The sequence below is a fragment of the Erinaceus europaeus genome, chromosome 8, assembly GCF_950295315.1.
Source record: "Erinaceus europaeus chromosome 8, mEriEur2.1, whole genome shotgun sequence".
NCBI lineage: Eukaryota > Metazoa > Chordata > Mammalia > Eulipotyphla > Erinaceidae > Erinaceus > Erinaceus europaeus.
The window spans coordinates 8,143,002-8,158,695 of record NC_080169.1 but is presented as its reverse complement, the minus strand read 5'-3'; the positions used below and the strand labels follow the sequence as shown (position 1 = coordinate 8,158,695).

At 45.5% G+C, this 15,694-nt stretch overlaps 1 protein-coding gene across 4 annotated transcripts in view; it reads right to left on the bottom strand.

Moving 5' to 3' along the window:
* CDK13 (cyclin dependent kinase 13) overlaps nucleotides 1-15,356 on the bottom strand; it is a 117,705-nt gene extending 102,349 nt beyond the window's left edge. For all 4 annotated transcript variants that reach the window (XM_060195870.1, XM_060195871.1, XM_007535477.3 and 1 more), the window contains exon 1: nucleotides 14,113-15,356. In XM_060195870.1, coding sequence (XP_060051853.1) covers nucleotides 14,113-15,356 — 1,244 coding nt within the window. The remainder of the gene's footprint in view (nucleotides 1-14,112) is intronic.
* Between the last annotated feature and the right edge of the window lie 338 nt (nucleotides 15,357-15,694).

The window sequence follows — 15,694 nt, the reverse complement described above, 5'->3', positions numbered from 1 at the left end:
ATGGGAGACTCTACAGTAGAGCAATGTAATGGAGTCTCTCCCTATCTCTTTCTGTCACTATTTAAAATAAAATAAAAATTAAAAAATGGCTGCAGAAAGTGGTAGAGCTGTACAGACACCAAATACCAGTGATAACCATGGTGTGGTTAAAAAAGAAACCAGAACCTTCAATAGATGAATTAAATCTAACCGTATCAAGTATTAAAAGAAATATACTCAGGCAGAAGTTGAAAAACAAGATCAGAGAAAAAAAAAAAAAAAAACCACAAGTAGAACCTGAAATGGAACTGGCGTATCGCACCAAAGTAAAGACTCTGGGGTGGGTGGGTGGGGAGAATACAGGTCCAAGAAGGACAGAGGACCTAGTGGGGGTTATATTGTTATATGGGAATCTGGGGAATATTATGCATGTACAAACTATTGTATTTACTGTTGAATGTAAAACATTAATTCCCCAATAAAGAAATTTTAAAAAAGCGCAAGAACCGGTGTAACCGGTTCGAGCCCCCAGCTTCCCACCTGCAGAGGGGTTGCTTCACAGGTGGTGAAGCAGGTCTGCAGGTGTCTACCTTTCTCTCCCCCTCTCCATTTCTCTCTGTCCTATTCAACAACTACGACATCAATAAAAACAGCAATAATAGCTACAACAACAATAAAACAATGGCAACAAAAGGGGGGGAAAGAAAAATTAAAATATATATATATAAATTAAAACAATGAAATATTAGACAACTCCAAGTGAGGAGATTGAGGAAGTGAGTACTTCCACACTGTTGGAAAAAAAAAATGGCAATCTATCAAGGGCATTACGACAATGTACCAAAATTATACATGCACACACTACTTTCAACACAACAGTTTTACCCCTGGGAAATCAATCTAGAAAAAATAAGAGGAAGGGAGCCAGGTGGTAACATACCTAGTTAAGTGTATGTATTACCATGCATAACAACCCAAGTTCAAGCCCCCCATCCCCACCTGCAGGGGGAAAGCCTCACAAGTGGTAAAGCAGTGCTGCAGGTATCTGTTTCTCTCTCTCTATCTCCTCTCCCTTTCAATTTCTCTCTGTTCTTTCAAGTAAAATAAAGCTTAAAAAAAAAAAGCAATAACAAGACAAATTCACACACATACAAACTGTAATAGGTACATAAGCATTGCATAAATAAATAAAAACAAAACTAGAAACTTATGCTAAATGAAATATGCAAGGAAGTGAAAGATAACTACCGGAAAGCTTCACTCCTAAGTGGCATATAAATAAAGCAAATCAGATGAACTTGCAAAAAACAAACTGACTGACTAACTCTGAAGACTGTAGTGGTTATCAAAGGGAATGGGGAAGGGAAGTGAGGGAGATAGAGATGAGTCTCTCAGAAGTAACGGCACTAAACGTTAGTGGTGGGTTTGGTTAGTCACACATGAAGGTATGAAACTATACCCTTAAATTTTTATAACATCATAAAGCAATGCCAAGTTAATAAATTTATTCATAGAAAAGAAAAACTTCTGAAACTTTAAGTTCAGATAGAGTTAGTTAGGTTTGGAGTGCCAATGCCTATCTCAGTGAAAGTAGCCCATGAACTGAAAATGAAGCAACTGAAAAGGAGGTATGAGGTCTATTGAGTACATGCAGTTTTCAGTTCCCTTTACTAACCTTTTCATTTCCATTTTATGTAAATTCCAGTTTTCTACATAGATTTAATTCTCTGATCCACATTCATTTTATTTTCCAATACAGTGAGAGCACTAGGTTATCTCACAATTTAGATATGCAAAATTTCAAGAGACAATAGTATTTCTGATTCTAAATAGTTAATCATGCTTCCAACACCTACTTTAAAACTTACTTTTTTTCTCCCAGCAATGAGACCTCACACATACTTGACTTCAACACTCCCAGGCAGATTTTTTCAAGGGGTGAGTGAGTGAGTGAGTGAGTGAGTGAGTGAGTGAGTGAGTGAGTGAGTGAAAGCAAATAGGGAGACAGAGATAGAGACACACACCACAACATCACCCCACACACACACTATTTGTGGGGCTTCTCTTGGTGTTATGGGACTTCCATGTGGTGATGGGGCTGAAACCCAGGGCTTTATGTATGGTAATATGTGCATCCTACCAGGCAAAACTTTTCCTGGTTCCAAAAGTTTAAAATGTCTGCATATGAAACAATGCCTGTTGAAAACAACAACAAAAGCATTCATATTTTCCTGTTTTGTTTTTGTTGCTTTTGATAAAGACAGAAAAATTGAGAGGCAAAGAGGAGCTAGAAAGGGGGAAACAGAGACACCTATAACCCTGCCTGTGAAACTTCTCCCCTGAAGGTGGCAACTAGGGGGCTTGAATTCAGTCCCTGAACATGGTAACGTATGCAGTCAAGCACGTATGGCAGGGCCTGGTTCCAACTCACGTTTTCTACAACATACAGAATAAGAAAGAAAGGAAGAAAGAAAGAGAGAGAGGAGAAAGGAAGAAAGAAAGAAAGAGAGGAGAGAAAAAGGAGAGAGAAAGAAAGGAAGAAAGGAAGAAAGGAAGAAAGAAAGAAAGAAAGAAAGAAAAGAGAAGAGAAGAAAGGAAGGGAGGAAGGAAGGACTCAAGTGACTTTAAATATAAACATTAAGCAACAGTAATGTTCAGCTGGTTTTTCAAAAGCAGCCACAATTTTTCAGAGCTAGAGAATGAAGACTTGATATGGGGTATACAAAGAATTTTACCAAGAAAAACAGATCATGTCTTAATCAATACAAAAGAATGCAAATATACCACAACTATGGACATCTAATTTTTGACAAGGAGGCCCAAAATATTAAATGGACAAAGGAGAATATCTTCAAAAAAAATTGTACTGGGAAAACTACACTGAAACTTGCAGAAGAATGAAACTAGATCACGACATTCACCAGACACAAAAAGTAAACTCCAAGTGGATCAAAGATTTGGATGTTAGACCAGAAGCCATTAAGTATTCAGAGGAAAACATGGTCTGAACTCTTTTCAATGTAAGCATTAAAAGCACCTTCAATGACTCAAGTCCAATTACAAGCAAAACAAAAACAAAAATAAACCAGTAAGACTATATCAAACTGAAAAGCTTCTGCACAGCAAAACATATCACCACCAAAAGAGATTCCTTATGGCATGGGAGATCTTTGCATGTCATATTATCAGACAACAGGCTAATAACCAAAATATATAAAGTGTCACCAAACTCAGCAACAAAAAATGCAAATAAGCCCATCCAAAGATGGGGAGAAAATATGGACTCTTCACAAAAAGACCCAAAGGGCCAACAGACCTATGGAAAACTGCTCAGTCAGTTATTATCAAAGAGATGCAAGTAAAGACAACAGTGAGTGTGGTCCAGGAGGTGGTGCAATGGATAAAGCACTGGGCTCTCAAGCATGAGGTCCTGAGTTCAACACTAGAAATGGGTCTCTACAGGCCTGTCCTCTGGCACAGCAATTCCTCTCCTGGGGATATATCCTAAATGAACAAACATACCCATTCAAAGAGATACATATACACTTAAGTTCATAGAAGCACAAGTTGTAATATCTCAAGCCTGGAAGCAACTCCGATGACCAAGGACACATGAGCGGCTAAGAAAGTTACAGTATACATACACAATGGAGTAGTACTAAGATATTGAAAATGAAGTCATATCTTTTACCACATGTTAGATAGAGCATGAAGGCATCAGGGTAAGTGAGATAAACCAAAAAGAGAAGAATGAATATGGGATGGCCTCACTCATAAGTAGAACTTAAGAAACAAGGGCAGGGGAGTCGGGCAGTAGCGCAGTGGGTTAAGCGCACGTGGCGCAAAGCGCAGGAACCAGCATAAGGATCCCAGTTCAAGCCCCCGACTCCCCACCTGCAGGGGAGTCACTTCACAGGCGGTGAAGCAGGTCTGCAGGTGTCTGTCTTTGTCTTTCTCTCCCCACCCCCCTGGCTTCCCCTCCTCTCTCCATTTCTCTCTGTCCTATCCAACAATGACATCAATAACAACAATAATAACTACAACAATAAAAAAAAACAACAAGGGCAACAAAAGGGAATAAATAAATATTTAAAAATAAGAGAAAAGAAACAAGGGCAAGAAGAGAAAACACAAAGCAAAACACGGACTGGATTTGGTATTTGTACCAAAGCAAAGTACTCTGAGGAAGGAGGGCAGGTATGGGGGTTTAGGGGGATTTGGGATTCTGCATGACGATGGAAAAGGACCTAAGCTGAGGGTGTGAGTATTCTACAGACAACTATCAGAGGAGATGAAACACTGTACCCATGTGGCAGGAGACTGGTTCACTCGATGATGACCTTTTTGGTCAACACCAGCCACCCTATCACCTGATATACAGTCAGAGAATCTTTGGATTCCCACATAGACACTATGAACCTAGACCTCTAATAGATCCCTCTCTCCACCATCACTGGTCACTTCCATCGGGAATGCCAGCATAAGCCATCCTGTGGGCCACTTCAGAAACTTGTCCTCACTATAAAGTTGCAATGGTAGGGATTGCCTCACTTTCCAAAGGGAAGCTGGGTCATCCTGCCCTACCACTCCAGGAACACTGGCCCTAAAACAAGACCACCTAGAACGTTCCCAGCTGTGACCATAAACAGTGAGTTCAGGCTGATAGGAACTTAGAGGTTACGCAGGGTTCTGTATATATTCTGTTTATATTCAATATGAATATAAACATGGGCTCTGGGTTAGGTTGATGAGGTAAACAATTGTCAACTCTGACACCATCTTCCCAGACAATATTTTAGTCCCACATCAATGTTAGCTATCAAACTAAGTCATGGGCCCAGGAACATACCTAATATAGACTTCCTAGGTTGTTTCCACTCCAAGGTTCCTATTCTCATCTGCTCTATTCTTACTTTTTGGTTCCTGTTTGTTAAAATATTTTTCTCCTGTTTTTATCTTACTGCCTTTCAGACACCAAGTTGCAAACAGTATTATGATTCCATCCTGAACTCCTTGGGCAGATGATGTCACGAATGTGCTCCAAAGTCTCAGCTCTCCAGAGCCCTACCCCACTAGGGAAAGAAACAGTCTGGGAGTCTGGATCAACCTGTCAACACCCATGTCCAGCAGAGAAGCAATTACAGAAGTCGGAACTCCCACTTTCTGCACCCCCCAAAAAAAATTTTTGGTCCATATGCCCAGAGGGTAAACAACAGGGAAACTTCCAATGGAGGGGAAAGGACATAAGAACTCTAGTGGTGGGAACTTACGAAAGTATACCCATTATCTTATAATTTTATAAATCAATATTAATTACTAATAAAAAAAAAAGCACACCAGAAAATAGTTCACCTGGTAGGGTTCACACCTTGTCATGCAGGTGGCCCAAGTTTGAGCTCTAGCACCACATGGTAGTGCCATGATACCAGAGGAAATTCAAGTGCTGTGGTATCTTCCCCTCTCTATGTGAAATTAAAGAATGAAAAAGTCAGCCCTGGGGTACTAAGGTTATGTATGCAAGAGGTTACAAAAGAAAGAAGGGTAGATAGATAAATAGACAGATATGGAAAAGGGTAAGGCAGGGGAAGACAGGAAGATAAAAATTTTAAATAAGGGTCTGAACTAAGGTGCTGAAACTGGAAATAGGGGTAAATAATATTAGAACAAGAACTGAAGGGCTGGGCAGATAACACAAACATTATGTAAAGAGACTTTTATGCCTGAGGCAACAAAGGCTCCAGGTTCACTCCGCAATACCACTATAAACTGGAGCTGAGCAATACTCTGATTGGAAAGAAAAAAAAAAAAACTGAATAGAAACAATTGCCAGGTAATGTTTAGTCAAAGAAAGCAAAAACAAAGCCATCTTGCAAATGAAAGGAGTGATTACCCTTTGGAGATTTAAGATAAGTAATTTCCATCATTCTGGGTGTTTCTGCATTTATTCTACTACCCTATATATTTTTAGACTTTCTGAGGGGGAAAAATCACTTAGAAGCCTAGCATCATTCTGCTATACGTAGTACTAGAAAATAAACTCAGAACCCCATGCATTCAAGACCTGTACTATTCCACTGAGTCAGTGATCTGCCAAATTGCTATTTCTGACTTCTTAAAAACATACTGGGGGGCAGGTGATGGTACACCTGGTTACAATGTGCAAAGAGTGCACATGATACATTGCACAAAGACCCTGGTTCAAGTCCCCAGGCCCCAACTACATAGGGAAGCTTCACAGGTGGTAAGCAAAGCTGCAGGTGTCTCTTTCCCACTCTACCTCCCCCTTCTTCTCAATTTCTCTCTGTCCCATCAAATGAGTAAATGAAATATTTTTAAAGGGATTTCTCCTCTTTCTGGTTGCATTTAATCCAGTTTTATTTGATGTATTCCATATATATATATTTTTTCCATTCATCTAGAGGTGATGAGATACTAACACCAATAGTATGTTCAACTTCCATGTGTGAGAGCTCTAGGGGTCCCAGGTGCAATCCCTGGTACCTCCAAAAACCAGAATTGGGCAAGGAAATGCTCTGTTCCCTCAAAAAGAAGAGGGGGAAAAAAGCTGTTCATCTAAAGATACTTTTAACTTATTTCTATTAAGAACATACTAAATTGGTAGCTTTTAATGACTGATAGTGATCTTTTAATCCTGAAATATTTTGTTTCTAGGATAAAACACCAAATAACCCATGGGATGGGTATTTCAGAGTATGGGTATTTTAAGAGAATACTAGTACGTTTACTTATTTACATCTAGGGTGTACCATACCTTTAGATTCTCAGAGTCTTGATATTATTACTTCTTAGTGTAGATTTCTTTACTACTTATTGATAGTTTGACTTTCATTGTGTGTGTGTGTGTATACATTGTGTGTGTGTATACATTGTGTGTGTGTTGTGTGTGTGTTTGTTTGCCCTGTTATTCCTAGAACAAATATATAATACATTTATTATACTAATTATAACTGATCTGGCATGAGTACTTCAGATCAAGTTATTCCACAATAAATCAATCACCAATATTAATTTTAAGTAAAGTCTAGGAAATCTTTTAGCCCTGTATTTATACAAGACAAAAAGAAAAAGGAAAAAGGAAAAAGAAAACAAAACAAAAAAAAATCCTTAGGAGTATCTGTTTCCAAAACCCTCAAAATGCTGCACAAATAGCCAGGAAATAGAAATGAATGCATAGGGCCCGGGTGGTGGTGCACCTGGTTGAGCGCACATGTTACAATGCACAAGGACCTGGGTTCGAGCCCCGGTCCCCCCCACCCCCCTTTAGTGGAAAAGCTTTGCAAGTGTTGAAGCAGGTCTGCAGATGTTAAAGACAATAAAAAATTAAAAAAAAAAAAAAGAAATGTGTAAACACAAAAATGGGGTTGAATCTTAGCAATCTTGTCTGAGGTGATCAGCTCTCTTGACTACTCATTGAAATTCAACATAGTATAATAATAATCAACCCAGGGTTTGAATCCAGGTTGATCTTAAAAACAAATCATTTATAACCTAGACATACACCAGTTTCTGTGAGAGAGAGCGTATGTGCACACGTATCCATAAACTACTGCAAAATATATACCTGAAAGCAGGATTACACTAGAGTTTGCAGTGAGTACCTCCCTAACACTTCCTCTCCACTATTCCAAACTTGGGATCCATGATTGCTCAACAAATTGTTTGGCTTTGTATGTTAACTCTCTTTTCAATCACCAGGTTCCAGATGCCACCAGGATGCTGGCTAGGCTTCCCTGGATTGAAGACCCCACCAATGTGTCCTGGAGCTCAGCTTCCCCAGAGACACACCTTACTAGGGAAAGAGAGAGGCAGACTGGGAGTATGGACCGACCAGTCAACGCCCATGTTCAGCGGGGAAGCAATTACAGAAGCCAGACCCTCTACCTTCTGCAACCCTCAACGACCCTGGGTCCATGCTCCCAGAGGGCTAGAGAATGGGAAAGCTATCATGGGAGAGGGTGGGTTATGGGGATTGGGTGGTGGGAATTGTGTGGAGTTGTACCCCTCCTACCTTATGCTTTTGTTCACTAATCCTTTCTTAAATAAAAAATTTAAAAATAAAAATAAAAAAAAAAAATCATTTAACCTCTTAAAGAGTTTGTTTCCCAATCTATCAGTAAGAATGTTCCCAAATATCACAAGGATTTTGAAGATAAATGTATGTCAAGTATTTACCAGTGGCCGCCAACTGAAACCTATGTCAGTACCCTTCCTTTTCCTTATAGGAATTCCTCTTTTCAGGAAAAGTGCATGTGACTTCTATCCCAATAATAAAACATATGTTAAACTTGTTATATTGGGGGGAGGTGTGCAAGGAAGTAAAACTAAAGAACCCATATAAAGAAAAACACGAGGGTGGGGGTAAAGAGCATAATGGTTATGCAAAGAGACTCTCAAGCCTGAGGCTCCAGATTCCCAGGCCCAATCACCCCCACCACCACCATAAACCAGAGCTGAGCAAAAAATGAAAGAGAGAGAGAAAGAGAAAAAGAAAAACATAAGGTGGGGCCATAGGGGTTATGTAAAAGACTTCCAGGCATGAGGTTCTAAGATGCAAAATTCGATCCCTTGCACCACATAAATCAGAGATAAGCAGTACCCTGGTTTAAAAAAAGAGCTGAGGACTGAAAATTCAGCTGAAGGCAAACAGTAGACTATAAGGTAGAATTCAACAGAATAAAGAGGGTTTATTCCAGCAATAGATGCTGAGAAAAATCTTCATAGAGTGGCATTAGTACCATTTTGAGTGTATGTGAATTTTCTTTAAAAAATGCCGGGGGGGGGGGGGGGGATTGGCGGTAGTGCTGCAGGTTAAGCGAACATGGTGCAAAGCACAAGGACCAGCCTAAGGATCCTGGTTTGAGCCCTGGCTCCCCACCTGCAGGGGAGTCGCTTCACAGGTGGTAAAGCAGATCTGCAGGTGTCTATCTTTCTCTCCATGTCTCTCTGTCCTACCCATCAACAATGACAGCAATAACAATGATAAACAACAAGGGCAACAAAAAGGAAAAAATAGCCTCCAGGAGCAGTGGATTCGCAGTGTGGGCACTGAGCCCCAGCAATAACCCTGGAGACAAAAAAAAAAAAGCCTTCACTTACAATTCATTAATACAAAATTCTCACATGGGCTGGGGGGAAAAGTCTTACTAATATTTTTTTTTAATTTAAAAGATTTTATTTATTCATGAGAGATGGTGGGGGAGGGGGGAGAGAGAGAGAGAGTAAACGAGAACCAGTCATCACTCTGGAACATGTGCTGCCGGGGTTTGAACTAAGGGCCTCATGCTTGAGGCCAATGCCTTCTCCACAGCGTCACCACCCGGACAATTTACTAATATTTCTTACAGATGGTCTATATTTTATCTATGCAATCCAAGCCCAATAAGCCAAGCCCAAATATGCTCAATAAACATCATTCCTTCACTTACCCATTCAATAATTATTGTGTAGCTGTGCCATTACTATACTGAACACTAGGAATGTTATGGACCCCAAGATAGGCTAGTTACTTTCACACAGCTCACACAATTCAGTAGTATATTCAAACATGAGTCACCAATCACAATTACTAAATCCTAAAAGTAAGTAAGACTTTGTGCACAGAACCAGATAACTGAGTCTAGGTAATTACCACTAAATAACAAAATGAGCAACTTAAATAAAAATCTTAAGATTTGGGAGTCGGGCAGATTTGGGAGTCGGGCTGTAGCGCAGCGGGTTAAGCACAGGTGGCGCAAAGCACAAGGACTGGCATAAGGATCCCGGTTAGAACCCCGGCTCCCCACCTGCAGGGGAGTCGCTTCACAGGCGGTGAAGCAGGTCAGCAGGTGTCTATCTTTCTCTCCTCCTCTCTGTCTTCCCCTCCTCTCTCCATTTCTCTCTGTCCTATCCAACAACGACGACATCAATAATAACTACAACAATAAAACAACAAGGGCAACAAAAGGGAATAAATAAAAAAAAAATTAAAAATTAAAAAATTTTTTAAAAATATTAAGATTTTTCAACCCATTATTGTAGTTGAAAATTCAGGGGCTCATATTTAAGGCAAACTAGACATAATGTGAAAAATCTAAACACCACACCATAAAAAAACTGAGTTTCAGGGTCAGAAAAGATTCATAGGACATAGCGACTCTTTACATTTTAAAGAGATGGTATAGCAGTTTGTTATATAGCATACCAAAGTGTTAAACTTGATGTAATGGGGAGGTGGGTTCCTGTTTCAGCATGAAGAATGCTAGTAAATAAAGCTATTCAGTAATAATCCAATCAACTTCTGTTCCCAAGATACTCTGATAAAATATTTCCATATTTGACAAAACACATTTTTACTTAATCCTTAAAAATAAGCATTTCCCTATTACAGTTTTAGAAGAAACTCATTCAAGAATCTTGCTAAATCAGTGGACAAAACAAAACTAGAACTCCTACTCCAAATCCAATACATTACACTGTCAAAAACTAACATCTTCCTCTGTCTTCAGGCACCAACCAAATCCTCAGTCATTCCGCTGGACAGGATATTCTAAAGCTTCATTCCAAATCCAGTCCACTAGAAATATATACATGGTTTCTAGTGTTCTGAGAAATCTCCAAACTGTTTTCCAAAATGTGGGTTGGAACAATTTACACATCCACCAGCAGTACAGGTGTGTACCTTCCCCCCACATCCTCTCCAACATTTGTTGTCACTGTCCATTCTAATGTATGACATTTTCATGGGTGTAAAGTGATATCTCAGTCTTTATTTGCATTTCTCTGGATATTCAGTGACTTTGAGCACTTTCTCAAGTGTCTGTTGGCCCTCTAGATCTCTACCTCAGTGAAGTTTCTGTCCATGTCCTTGTCCCATTTTCGAATGGTTTTACTGTTGTTTGTTTGTTGTTTTGGTGCTAAGTTTACTGAGTTGTTTATGAGTTTTGGTTATTCTTTATCTTAAGTATGCTGTATAAAGATTCTCTCCCACTCTGTAGGGTATCTTTCTGTTTGGGTGATGGTGCCCTTTGCTGTGCAGAAAACTTTTCAGTTTGATGCAGTCCCATTGATTTATGTTTTTTGTTTTGTGTGCTGTTGGATTCCAGTCTTCGAAGACATTTCTGAATCATGATGAACCTACCCTATGATCTAGCAATTTATCTCCTAGGTATTTACCCAAAAAAAATAAAAGCACCTTTCTTAAAAGAGATCTACGTAGACCTATGCTCACAGGAAAACTATATGCAACAGCCAATTCTGGAAGGGACCCAGATATCCAAAGATAGATGAGTGGCTAAAAAAAATTGTGACATGCGGCGCATGCGTGCGCACACACACACATAATGAAATACTACTCAGTTATTAAAAATGATGCCACTTTGGATGGAACTTGAAGACATAGTGTTAAGTGAGATAAAACAAAAAGAGGGCAAATACCGAATGATCTCACTTATAGGAAACTCAATAAACAGGGACAGAGAGGGAGAACACACATACAATGTGAAACTTTGTGTTCTGGACAGGGACACTGTGAATTCCATCAAAGAAAAGGGACTCTGGGGAAGGAGTGGGAGGAAAAGGCTGAAGAGAACCTTGCCCTCCTGGTGCAAGAAGATGGAAATGGAAGTAGGTTGTGGGTGAGTGTTCTGCAGAGAACTTTTTTTCACAAGGAGATGAGAAATTGTACCCATGTGTCAATGACTGCATTATAAACCATTAACACCCCCCAAAAAAACTATTTAAAAAGATACTGGCGGGGGTCCAGCGGTAGCGCAGCGCGGCGGGATAAGCGCAGGTGGCGCAAAGCTCAAGGACCGGCATGGGGATCCCGTTCGAGCCCCCAGCTCCCCACCTGCAGGGGAGTCACTTCACAAGCAGTGAAGCAGGTCTGCAGGTGTCTGTCTTTCTCTCCCCCTCTTTGTCTTCCCCTCCTCTCTCCATTTCTCCCTGTCCTCTCCAATAACAAACAACATCATCAACAACAACAATAACCACAACAAGGCTACAACAACAAGGGCAACAAAAAGGGAAAAAATGGCCTCCAGGAGTAGTGGACTCAAGGTGCAGGCACTGAGCCCCAGCAATAACCCTGGAGGCAAAAAAAAAAAAAAAAGATATTGGCACAACTTTTTTGCATAGAAAAACACATTATGACTTTTTGGACAACCTAGCAGTAGGGTTAATATAAACATAAAAGGATCAAGTAAAAACTAACCTTACAGAATATAAGCTCCAGGAGGTTAAGGGCCCTGGTCTTTGTTCTATGCCACATTCCTATCTCTAGAACAGTGCTTGGCATATAGTACGTGTTCAATAAGTATTTACTACTTATAACCCAAATCGTGTCAGATTTTGCATACTACTACACGATACATATAAAAGACAGTGCACTGTTAATTAAAAAACACTGATAAAGTATTCATCAATGAAAAGATCGATCTGCTAATCACAAAATCCATTATTAAAAACTGCATTCTACACTTTAAATTGGCACCTATGGGGGTCGGGCGGTAGCGCAGCAGGTTAAGCACACGTGGCGCGAAGCGCAAAGACTGGCATAAGAATCCCGGTTCAAGCCCCCGCTCCCCACCTGCAGGGGAGTCGCTTCACAAGCGGTGAAGCAGGTCTGCAGGTGTCTGTCTTTCTCTCCCCCTCTCTGTCTTCCCCTCCTCTCTCCATTTCTCTCTGTCCTATCCAACAACGATGACATCAATAATAACTACAATAAAACAAGGACAACAAAAGGGAATAAATATAAAATAAATAAATTGGCACCTATAGACCCCTGCTAAAAAACAGCAAAATAATGCCTTACAAAAACAGAGAAACTAAATTTCATGAAATGAATTTTCAGTGTTGTCTTTGCTTACATCAACTACTATTTTGAGTGCATCAAAGAGGAAACATACTGCTCTTTGGATTTAAAGATAAACTCACTCCGATCTCAACTCACATCACACCTTCACAGTTACTAGGCTGACACTTCAAAGAGGCCTGCTCATCTTACAGGCACATATATTCTATTCATGATGAAGTTAAGATCAACAGAAAACCATGCAAATGTCATTCCGCAATACCCTAGACCACTGAGCCTAAAACTTCCAAGACATCAAGGAACTTAAGAGTCGCAAGATACTAAAAGTTGTTAATCATCCACATAAAAGGGTAACTTCAACTTCACTCAACTAAAACACAGCTTCTCAAGCTATGCAGAGACCCTGACCTGTAACGGCCTCACTCAGCACTTGAAAGCGCACAGGCTGTAAGAGTCAACGGGCGCAGACTGCTGGGGCAGTGCCCAGGCTACACGGGCCGATCGCAGCGGCTGGCAAGTCTAGTGCTTGTTCCGTGGGTATCACCACAGACCCACACGGAGCTCGCTCGCGCGCTCGCTCTCTCTCTTTCTCTCTCTCTCTCTCTCTCACACACACACACACACACACCTCTCTCTCTCTCTCACACACACACACACACACACCTCTCTCTCTCTCACACACACACACACACACACCTCTCTCTCTCTCTCACACACACACACACACACCTCTCTCACACACACACACACCTCTCTCTCTCTCTCTCTCTCACACACACACACCTCTCTCTCTCTCTCTCTCACACACACACCTCTCTCTCTCTCTCTCTCTCTCTCTCTCACACACACACACACACACACAAACACCACAGAGCGGTCCTCCCTTCAGGACCCTCCAAAGTCCTCGGCCGTGCGGAGGATGAACTGGATGCGGAGGCCGCTCTCCCTGCGCGGGGGCACGAAGCAGCCGCAGTCCCTTTCCGACTCTGCCAGCAGCCGGCGACCGACTCCGGCTCCGGCCCAGGCCCAGCTCCTCGGTGCCGGTGCCCGGTGCCCGGTGCCCGTGCCGCTTCACCCCCCAAACCTCCACGAGCCGCCTCCCCCAGCCCGGCTCGCCTCAACAGCCCCGTCACCGTCTGTGCCCCGCTCGGGCCCGGCTGGCCGCGCGGGGAAAGGCGAGCGGCGGGGGGCGACCGCACAGGCTCCCCGGGCTCCCCGGCCGCGAGCAGCGCCCCGCCGGACCTGTTGCTCCGTCCCTGCGACCCCGAGCGCCGGGCGGCCGCGAGGAACCCGCTCCCCGGCCCCCGCCCCCGCCGACTCACCTGAGGGCCGGGCTGTAGGGGCTCCGGGAGCGCCGCCAGCTGCCGCCGCCGTAGGGGCCGGGGGACACGTCGCCGCCGCGCTCGTACGAGCTGTGGCGGCTGTAGCTGGGCGAGCGCCGGCGGCTGTAGGGGCTCGGCGAGCGCGCCGGGCGCCGGGAATACGGGCTGCTGCCCCCGCCCGCCGGGCTGGGCGACTTGCGGCCGCGCAGGCTCTGCGAGGCCCGATGCGACACCGGGCTGTCGTCCCGGCCGCCCGGCGGGCTGAGGGAGCGCTGCCGCCGCCGGTAGGCCTTGGGCTCGGCCTTGTCCTCCCGGTAGGCCTTGGGCGGCTCCTTGTAGGCCGCCGGCGGCTCCTTGGCCGACTTGGTCCGGCTCCGGTGGGCCTTCTGCTCCCGGTCCTTGCGGCCGCCGCCGCCGCCGCCGCCGGACGCGGCCGCCGCGCTCTTGCGACGACCGCCGCCGCCGCCGCCGCCGCCGCTGCTGCTGCTGCCGCCGCTCTTGGCCGCCTCGGGCCGCTCGTCGGCGCCGTGGCCGTGGCGGCTGCGGGACTTGGAGGCCTCGGCCGCGCCGCGCTGCCCGTCCCGCCGCCGGTGCTCGCGGTGCCGCTCCTTGCTGCGGCCGCTGCCGCCGCGCCGGTCCCGCCGGGCCCTGTGCTCCGAGCCCTCCCCGCGCCGCTGGGTGCCGGAGGAGGAGGCCGGACTCCCGCCGCCGCCGCCGCCCCCCGTCCCCCCGGCAGCCGTCGCCGCCGTCGCCGCGCTGGCCGCCCCCAGCAGCAGCCCCTGCTCGGACTGGGAGCTCACGTCCTCGTATTCCACCAGCGGGGTCACACCCCCGCCGCTACCCGCACCGCCACCGCCGTCCTGCTGCGGCTGAGGCAGCGAGAAGACCCGGCGCTTCTCCGCCTCCTGCCCGGCACGGGGCCCGCGGCGCCGCTTCTGCCGCCCTCCGGGGCGCCTCTTGCCTCTCGCCAGCCGCTTGACCTCCAGGGGGGGCCCGGGGCTGAAGCAAGAGGAGGAGGCCGCGGCGGCGGCGGCTGCGGCGGCGGCCGTGCCGGGAGCGGCCAGGAAGAGCAGAGGCGGCGGGGGCGGCGGCGGTTGCAGGAGCTGCGGCTGCAGGAGCGGCAACAGCAGCGGCGGCTGCTGAGGGGACAGGAATCGCCTCCGCTTGCGGCGTTCCTCCAACTTCTTCTCCGCCCAGCTCAGGCCCCCGCCTCCCCCCAGCGCCGTGTCCGAGCTGCTCGGCATCGCCCAGGGCCCGCCGCGGAGCGCGGCGCGGGTGCGGCCTCGTCCGGGTCAGGCCCTGGCCATCGCTCTGCCCCGCCGGAAACGGGAGCGGGAGCGGCGGCGGGAGCGGCGGCGGAGGGACGCGGAGCAGCAGGGCCCGCCGGGAGACGCGACACGATAATCCGGCTCGGGACTCGGGTCCCCGGGTTCCAGGTCACACAGCGGAGGGTCGGCGCGGCGGCCTCCGGGCCTGCGGGGCGACGGGATCCGGGCCGGAGGGTGGCCGATCGCGCTCGCCGTCTTCTCCGCGCGGGGCGCCGACCCGCGGGGGGGGGGGGGGAGGCCGGAGTCCTCCGAGT